The sequence below is a fragment of the Balaenoptera acutorostrata genome, chromosome 13 (assembly GCF_949987535.1).
Source record: "Balaenoptera acutorostrata chromosome 13, mBalAcu1.1, whole genome shotgun sequence".
NCBI classification, from domain to species: domain Eukaryota; kingdom Metazoa; phylum Chordata; class Mammalia; order Artiodactyla; family Balaenopteridae; genus Balaenoptera; species Balaenoptera acutorostrata.
The window spans coordinates 42,605,244-42,614,973 of NC_080076.1; the positions used below are offsets into that span (position 1 = coordinate 42,605,244).

General features: G+C 43.4%; 1 protein-coding gene across 2 annotated transcripts; it reads right to left on the reverse strand.

Moving 5' to 3' along the window:
- Positions 1-3,466: 3,466 nt before the first annotated feature.
- Positions 3,467-9,519, reverse strand: LOC103005202 (zinc finger protein 397). Of its 2 annotated transcripts, XM_057526929.1 has the most exons (5): positions 9,443-9,495; positions 8,317-8,361; positions 7,629-8,124; positions 7,215-7,356; positions 3,467-4,530 (listed from the first exon to the last, which is right to left on the reverse strand). In XM_057526929.1, exons 3-5 carry the CDS (start codon positions 8,034-8,036, stop codon positions 3,482-3,484), a joined length of 1,599 nt encoding a protein of 532 aa, XP_057382912.1. In that variant the 5' UTR covers positions 8,037-8,124; positions 8,317-8,361; positions 9,443-9,495; the 3' UTR covers positions 3,467-3,481. The 2 variants fall into 2 exon arrangements, with proteins under 2 accessions (XP_057382912.1, XP_057382913.1); XM_057526930.1 differs by lacking the exon at positions 8,317-8,361 and having other exon boundaries at positions 9,443-9,519.
- Between the last annotated feature and the right edge of the window lie 211 nt (positions 9,520-9,730).

Sequence of the window (9,730 nt, forward strand, 5' to 3'; positions counted from 1 at the left end):
GCTCTGAGGATTCACTTTACGGGGCAAAAGAAGCAAAGTTGTTCACAGCGGGGCTTGGAGAGACCAAGGTCAGACTTGTTTAAATTTCTAATCCTCTCATCTGGACAGTGTTAACTGCAGCCTGTGGAAGTGAGGAGGGAGGAGTGGAGAGGTAGGAAACTGGTTTTAAGCACTTTGCCTAAATTCCACATCTTTTTAAATCCATGAATCTGTGCAGGGCCCATTTAAGGTAAACAGTGGACTGCCTCTACACCAAGAGAAATGAGGGTTCTGAGCAGAAAGGAAAGGGATGGATTACTTTTCCTCAGGCAACTCTGGTGAAGGAAAAAACAATTACCTTTGACATCCACCTACTTGGTGCCCCCTCTGTTTCATATAGACTGTTGAAGCTTTAACTGTAAGAGATCACCTACTTCAGCTCTCTTAAACTGAGGGTCCGGAGTTGTCAGGTGACTTGCTTATGGCTGCAGAATTCACGGAGAAGCACTAACGAGAACAGAAGTCTTCACTTCAAGGCTATTGCTTTTCTCAACTATAATCACCTTCATGCAAATAACTTATATTTGTACAGAGATTTATAATTTGCAGACTTTCTTTTTGTACACTAGTGAGATGAGTACATCTGCCATTGTCATTTACCAGTTAGGAAGTCACAGATCAGTTAACGAGTTAGCTAACTGCCTAGGACTTGGAAGGCACAAAGATGCCATAGAAAGCACATGCTTTTCTTGATAATTTCTCAGCTATCCCGGGCTTCCACTCCCTTTTAAACCTTTTTTTCTCTAACTTTAGAAATTTTAGATATTTATTGTAGAAAAAACTGGAAGACACAAACACAAGAAAAAATTAAATCTCCTATAATCTTATTACTCAGATATAACCAGTATAGCACATTGAGATTATATATATTTCCAATATTTTTAATGCATAAATATATTTTTACACAAATCATATTGTACATATCATCCTATATTTTTACTTAAGATATGAACGCTTTCTTATTTAGTATTAATCAACATCACTTTTAACAGCTTTTAAGACTTTGTATACATTCATGATGGTTTCTGAAGCATACATTTCCAGGTAGAATTTTAAAGTCAAAAGGCAATGTTTAAGGCTTCTGGTATTGATTGCCACAGACAGCATCTATTCACATCTCACCAGCAGCATTAGTCCCAATTTCCCTGAATCTTTGTTAGTTTCATGAGGGAAAAAAAGTGCCATCTCAACTCTTGCTTTAATATACATTTTTAATTCTAGCAAGGCTAATATTTACTGTCCATTGGCATTTATTCTTTTGTGATTTGCCTATTTACGTACTACTTTTTTCTGTTGGGACTTTTTCATGGGGAGATAGTACAGAGAAGTGGCTCCCCAGACGCGTTCCGGATTCCTACTGCCTGGGTTTAAAGTCTGACCTCACCACTTTGTAGCCACATGACCTTGAGTAAGCCATGACCTCAAGCCTTCATTTCTTCATCTGCAAAATATGGGCTGTCTGAGAAGTAATACATATACACAAAGCCCTTTGCAAGTACCTATTATGTTTCTTACCAATACGTGTAAGAACCCACTATATAAAGAATATTTGCCTTTTGTAATATATGTTGTATCAATTCCTACTTAACATTTGTTCTGCCCTTTTCAGTTTGATTGGATCTTCCTCTGTAGAAGAGGAATATGAGTTGAATAGCTTTACCATGCTATTTTGTTATTTAACCTAGCCCTTTCTTTTCTCACATTCTCTCTCCAAGCATGGGCATCTAGTCCTCCTGCCATTCTTACTGCTTAGTACATGCTCATGCCACAATAGAAGTATTACTTCTCTATTTATCCTCATGAAAACTCTACCTATGTACAGGACTCGAGATTTCCAAAGGTTTGAATTTTTGGTAAGGTGTGCTGTAACTCTGACCTATTAGGTATTTTAAATAACATGTCTTTCTGTTGCTGACTAACCTACACACCTTTCTGCATTGCACTGAGAAGCACCCGTCTAGGGATCCTTTTCCTGCTGGGTCCCTCAGAAGAGGGCAGTCTCTCTGGATGGACCGTGACTGTTTCTGTTATTTCCCTTTAGCGTGGTCTTTAACAAACTTCACAAAACTGTGAAATACTGCTGATATGACAAAACTGAACACGTGTGAGGCGCCTGGAGAGTAACAGACGCAGCAATGGAGGAAGTCTTTAGCGCCTGAGCCTAGGGGTGCGCACTAGGAACTGTGGGAGTACAGACCCAGAGACAAATGATACGGCAGCCGTAGCGGCTTCCGACCCGGAGCCTGGGGAGTTAGGAGGAAGCCGACAGAAGCGCTGGTCACATCTTTAAGAACCAAAGGAGCCCTTATGTCTGCGAGGGAGAGATTTGGAACTCTAAGACTCTTAACTTCTAGACTGGGCTCTTTCTGGCCCCCTGCCCTCACCCACATGGAAGGCCTAGCCTCCAGGTTGGACAAGGAAACTATGTTTTAACCCTTACCCTGGGGTCATACAAACCAAGACAAAGCTCCTCACCATCCCATGCTCCAAGGACTCCAGGTTTTGTCTATTAACAAACTTCTCTACTAGCTCATGTTTCACTATAGGCACTGTAGTAAATAGAGATTCTGGCCACATGCATGCTTTTCCTACAGACAGGAATCCACTTCAAAAGGAACTCAAAAGGAATACTCCAGGCAAAGTGGCCTTTTCCTTTCCTCAGATGTGCCAGACTTTCTTCCTGGCCGGCCTACCTTCCTGGCCACTCATCCTTCAGATAATTTTTCTCAGAAGCCTTCCCTGATCCAAGGTTGAGTCAGGTACTCCTTAACATCACACAGCACTGATCGTACCACAGTGTCACTGCCTGTTTGTGTTGTCCGTGAAACTGAAGATATGGTCTTATTTTCCACTGTATCCCTAGTGCCTGGCACAAAGCAGCCACTCAAAAAAAAAACTGTTGGATAACTTAATTTGTATTTTCTTTTCACTATCTCACTTCTGGTCTGCCCTGGGCTCAATAAGTCATCGATGAAACTGCTTCCCCATATCTTGCTGCCCTGCCACTGTTCTTAACTGGTCAGTAAAATTTTTGCATTCCTGAGACAAAATGTCCCTCATACTCTCCACACCATCCTCCAAATCTGGCCCACTGACAATTAGATGCAGTGACAGAGTTGCTGTGCCCTCTTCGTGACACTCTCATGGAAAATGATGTTTCAATGTTACAGTCCTATCTTTCGCAGTTCCTGAGTATTCTTACTGGTAAGAGAAAGGTGGAAGCAATGATTCTTCTGTCTGCTCTTCTAATTAGTCACAGGAAAAGCTTTCAGGGGACAATGTGCATGAGCACTGGCAAGTGCTGTATAAAGTCAGGTTGATTTGAGACCTAGTACTGTACAACCACCTCCATGGAGTCTTACTCCAAAGTAAATTAAACCCTTTTGACTAACAAAGATAGAAGCCTGACTGAAGTATTTACAGTATTCATTGTATTCATAAGTCACTTTACAGTGTGGACTCTCTGATGGCGCATGAGGACTGATCTGTGCCTGAAAGCCTTCCCACATTCACTACATATGTAAGCCTCATCCCCGGAGTGGATTCTCTGATGCTGAACAAGGGCTGAGCTCCTTTTGAAGGTTTTGCCGCATTCATTACACTGATAAGGTTCCTCTCCACTGTGAATTCTCTGGTGTCTGATGAGGTTTGAGCTCAGACTGAAGGCTTTTCCACACTCACTACATTCATAGGGTTTCTCTCCACTATGTATTCTCTGATGGGTTATCAGCTCTGAGCTCTGCCTGAAAGCTTTTCCGCACTCATTACATTCATAAGGTCTTTCTCCTGTATGAATTCGCTGGTGTCTAATAAGCTTTGAGCTTTGGCTAAAGGTTTTCCCACACTCATTACACTCGTAGGGTTTCTCGCCAGTGTGAATTCTTTGATGGATAATGAGATACGAACTTTGACTGAATGCTTTGCCACATTCATTACATTTACAAGCTTTCTCACCAGTATGGATTTTCCGATGTCTAATGAGGGCTGAGCTCTGGTTGAAGGCCTTCCCACATTCACTACATTCATATGCTTTCTCACCACTATGAATTCTCTGATGAATAATAAGATAGGACCTCAAACTAAAGGCCTTCCCACACTGGCTACATCTGTATGGCTTTTCTCCAGTATGGATTCTCTGATGTTGTGTTAGAGCAGAATGCTGTTTGAAGCTGTGCCCGCATACGTCACACCTGTAAGGTCTCTCTTCTGTAGGAACTTTCTGATACGTTATAGAGTTTGTATTTAGCATCAAGCTTCTCTGGGGCTCAGGATGGTCTTTGTTTCCTAGAGATTTGTGTGTGAAGATTACTTGACTAAAACTTCCCCCTTGGGAAGGGGATCTTCTTAATTTCTCCCCTGTAGCACTTCCAAGCTGCCACTCTGAACTGCTTTCATGTTCACTAATTCCTCCAAATGAAGGCTCCTGGGGAAGTCTTTGCGATTTCTCTCCTGAAATGTCCTTCTTTGTTGATGATCCATTGTTCTCACAATCTGAAATGATAACAGAAAAAAAAACAACTTTTTATTTCTCCACTTTCAATACTCCCTTTCTATATGAGAGAAAATAGATGCTTCTATTTACAAAGATAAAGCCATCTGCATGTATCTTTTCTTTAACTGGTCAAAATAGGGTCCCGCCTCCTTTCTAATACTAAGGCCTACATCTACAGTTTGAAATTTATCCTTTCCTGCTTCCTCTGAGACTTCAGTTGATCAGTTACCCACTATTCCTTTCCTATTGTTTTCAATCTCTTTCTCTGCTGACTCCTGTTCGTCAGCATTTAAATAAATTCAAGTCTCTCTCATCTTTTTAAATCAAGCTCCTTGCCTACACATCTCCCTCATGCAACCTCACTCCCAATGAGAATAAAGCTTCTTCAAACGGTTGTCTGTACTCGTTCCCATTCTGTAATCTGGTTTCTGCCATACCTGTGCACCTCCCACCCCCCAAACTACTCTCATCAAAATCAACTTCATAGCTGCTAAATCCAGTGGCTTCTTTCTGGATCTTACTTAGTTGGCCTCTCTGGAGCACTGACACTGGGACCACATCTTCCTTCCAGAGCCATTCTCTTCCAAATAAACTAGCCTGATTTCTGTGGCTGTTCCTTCTTAGATTCAAGGTCAATCACTCGAACACGAGTTCCTCAGGGTTCTGTTCTGAGCTCTCATATATCCTCACTCCACCAACTCTCTATGTCCTAAGCTTCGATCACTACTTATGTTATAAGCTAATATCTCCCCAGATCCCCAGTTCTATCCCAGTTCTATGAAGCTCTAGACTCTCGTATCCAATGCTAATTGGCCATATTACTTGTAAATATTTGACAAGCATCAAAATGTCCCAAACTAAACACATCATAATATGTATTTTTTTCCCTTATGTTTTCCCACTTATATGAATAGCACCGCCATTAACCAAGTTGTTCAAGACCGAAACCTGAGTATCACCCTCAACTCCTCTCCCACATGCTCCACGTTTAACAATGACCAGCTACTGCAATTCAAGTTAAATGCTGAAGAACAGGAGTCAGCCGTGATCTTTCCCACCTCTCACCACAATACATCTTGATTTATTCACTGTGGCCACTTGGATTACAACTGTCTCTAACCAGACCCTACTCTTGCCTTCCTCAAATCCATTCCTGCTCTGCAACTGAGTCCTAAAACACAAATCTGATCATGTCACTCACTCATCTAAAACCCTTCAACTGTTCCCCACTGCACTGTACAAATGAATGAGGATGACAGACACGTTTTCACAACCTGCGTCCCAGTTTCCTCTCTAGTTTCCCTCTAACCAGCTCTCCCTTAGGAGTTCTCTCTTCAAGTTAAATTGAATTACCTGCAATTCCTGGAATGGATTGTATTCTCTCACCTTCAGGATTTTGTGGACTTTGCTCGTGTGATACTGTAATGTGGGAAATATAGATTTGGCCTCATCCCCAGTTCCTGGCACAGAGTTTATAAAACCCCTGAAAATTTCCTCTGTGGTAGAGATGAGAAGGTGCCGGAGGTTATCCTAATGAGTTGACTCTTGGAGGGCAGGGGGGCTGGTTGATTAGAGGGTTAGAACTTTCGGACCCATCCTCTGACCTCCAGGGAGAGGGGCTGGAGATTGAGTTAATCAATCACCAATGGCCAATGATTTAATTAATCATGCCTACCTAACAAAACCTCCATAAAAACCTTAAACAAAGGGGTTCAGAGAGCTTCAGGGATGGTGAATGCACCCAGGAGAGTGGTGAACCCCAAACTCCAGAGAGACAGAAGCTCCTGTGCTCAGGACCCTTCTGGACCTTGCACTATGGACCTTTTCATCTGGCTGTTCATTTCCATCCTTTACGATGAACTGGTAATGGTAAGTAAGGTGTTTCCCTGAGTTCTGTGAGCCATTATAGCAAATTATGAAACCTGAGGAGGGGGTTGTGGAACCACCAATTTGCAGCCAAATCGGACAGAAGTGTGGATAATCTGGGGACTCATTACATGTGACTGGCATCTGATGTGGGAGGCAGTCTCTTGGGACTGAAACCTTAACCTGTGGGGTCTGCACTGGTTCTGGGTAGTTAGTGTCAGAATTGCTTAATGGGAGGGAAAACCCCACATATGCAGTGTCAGAAATGTTGTGAGCAGAGAAACAGTTTTTCCCTTTAGCTCGGGAATCTCCTCCTCCCACCTATTTACCTGGCTTTCTTCTACTCAGAGTTCAAGTCCTAGCTTAGATGTCTCTCCCTCCAGGAAGTACTCCTTGGACCTCTAAGGTTGAGTTAGGTGGGTGCCTTTATATGTGCCCCCATAGTACATTAATTATTCTGTAATTTACTACCCTATACTGTATTGTAATTGCCTTTTTGCTTGTCCACCACCCCATCTAGGCTTGAAAATTCCTTCAGGATAGAGACCCAGTGCCTACCACAATATAGATGTGTATTAGCACCCTATTAAGTCATGAAAAGAAGGAATAAGTGGATAAATGATGGGGAAACTGACACAAGGAGGGCTGACTGCAATTCATCAGGATTGCTGAATACAAAGGTGCTCAAGAGTGAGCACCTCCACTCTAGAATAATAAACGTGAGGCTAACATGGGGCATGCTGTAAAATATCGTTAATTCTCTACCCTCAAGACCAGAGGCCTGATAACAGTTCCCACAGGAGTTTCTATTTCTTACCGCTTCTGGGGGAAAGGCAAGGTTCCCAGGGTTTCAGCTGTCTCTTTAAAGGCTGGAGTTCGATGTTTGTTAACTCCTGGGATGCTCCAAGACGTGTCAAATCCGTCCATGGCACTGCTGGTCCCTGTGGACTAGCTGGGACCTGAAATCAGTAAAATTCATGAGAAAATTTCTTTGTGAGAAAATCCCTAGGGAAAATGCTTAGTAAAAATCTCTAAGAGGTCACCGAAGACATCTCCAGGGATGACGGATAGGAACAAAAGAACTGTTTAAGGACAGAGACAGGTATGGCCCTGGTAGTCACTTCAGGGTTATGGTTCAGTAGAGACAAATTCTCACCCCATTCTTATGCTGCCACATGCTCCAAGAAGTATATTCCTTTTCCCAAAACATATCACATCTCCCTGTTCTCACCTGCTGCCCTGGATCATCAAATTCCCTCTCCAAATCCTCCAACAGAGTCACAGCTTCCTCGCCACTTTTTGGACTGTGTTGCTGAACCCAGATCTGCAGCTCCTCAGGCAGGATGCTCAGGAACTGCTCCAGCACCAGCAGCTCCAGGATCTGCTCCTTCGTGTGCAACTCTGGCCTCAACCACTGACAGCAAAGCTCCTGGAGTCGGCCCAGAGCCTCCCGGGGCCCAGGTGTCTCCTGGTAGCAAAACTTTCTGAACTGCTGGCGAAACAATTCCTGGCAGGATCGGGTACTCCTATTCTGCTTAAGTTTCTGACCCCAAGAAAGGCTTTCTTCTACTTTCACTAGTATTAGCTCTTGTTCCTGAGAATTCTGAGGTACCGGGGTTGAAACTGCTCTGGATTCCATAGCCGTTCTGGAGTGAAACAGCTTAGCAAAAAGCTCACTGCAACTGGGTCCTCTACTTCAGAGTTTCTTTTGAGTAATCTCTTCTTTCCTGAAGGATATAAAAGCACTGTTAACTTACAGCAATGAAAAAAACCTCTAAGAGCTTACAATAATAAAGATCAGTCATCGCTCTAAGAACTTACAATGATAAAGATCAGTCATCGGAGTAATATATGGAAAGGGATCAGGTTTGAGACTGTAACTAAGTAATAATCAAATGACAAAACTAAAAGTCACTCACCTCATTCAACGTCTCTCATTTTGTAGAATTCCTACCACATTTATGCTATAAGAAATTATTTTAGAGGCAAAAGAATGCAATATTAACATGAATCACATATTGAGGAATTTCCTTTTCAATTCTCTTTCAATCCTGTTTGAATCAAGGATAATAGTCTGTCTTTAACATCTTCTGAAGATGTTACTTACAGAATTCCCTTTTAAATAAACTATAGGCCTCAGACTTCCATGGGTAACAGTATCTAGCTAGGATTTGATATGCTGATTTTTAAACATTTATTTTTAGTTACCTTTAACCTATGGCAAATAATGGTGCTTTTCATTTAGGTAGTAATAAAACATTTTAAAAAATCCATATTAAACATGAGTTGATTTAAATAAAAACATTGTTGGACGTTTGCCATTCGATTAAATTTAGTATTTAATGCGCTTCTTCAACAAACATTGAGGCACTTATTATGGGCTCTGTCCCGAGCCAGGTATTAAGATACAAAGGTTTTTGCTCGTGAATAAATGCGTCTACCTAGGAATTAACCAAGAAGTATTTGTTAAATGCTTACCATGTGCGCAACTGTCAGATATTACAGAGACAAAAGCAAAAACGTTAATCTCCACTCTCAAAAACCTTAGAAGATAGGGGAGTAAACATTTTAAAAAGTGAAATATGGCAACAAACAATTGTTTTTAATTTTGTAATATATAGACCGATCATGATCTGACCTTTGGATGGGAGAATATTGATAGAAGGGTGTACCCTTGAATTAGCAAGACAGGTCAGTACATCTTAACACTAACACTACAGTTAACTTTAGAGAACAGAATATTTAGCCTACAAATCTGTGGTTTATTAACCAGCCCTGCCGCACTACCCTATTTTTATATCCCGGTTAAATCGCAGCATCAGCGAAATCACGGCGGTGGGGGACTAACTGCCCTTTCCGCTGGAAAGCAGGGGCTTGAGTGCTGGTCTCCTCTGCGTCCCCAGGACGCTCGGAGACCCCGCCCGGACAAGGTGCCGAGACCCGGGGACGGGCAGGCCGAAGAGCGGGGCTCCTCCACCCAGCGCCCGCAGCCCCGGCCGCGCGCCCTCCCCGCCCCCACTCCGTCTCAGGCCCCGTGTCCCTCACCGCGAAGCTAGGAGCCGCCAAGGCGCGAGCCGCGGACCTGCAGCTGCGAGCCACAAAGACCGGAAGTGCGCTCTCGCGGCCTTCCGCTCGCGCGCCCTCCCGAACCTCCATCCGTCCCACCCCGTGCTCACAGTCAGCCAATCAGCGCGTGGCTCCGGCCCTCTCACCGCCTTCCCGGGGTGGCTGCGGGCCCCGCGGAGCGTCGACGGCAGGGCGAGGATGCTCTAGAGGCGGGGATCTTAGGGGGATGTCGCCCTCCCCTAGGGCACTGCTGCACGCCTCGGCCAC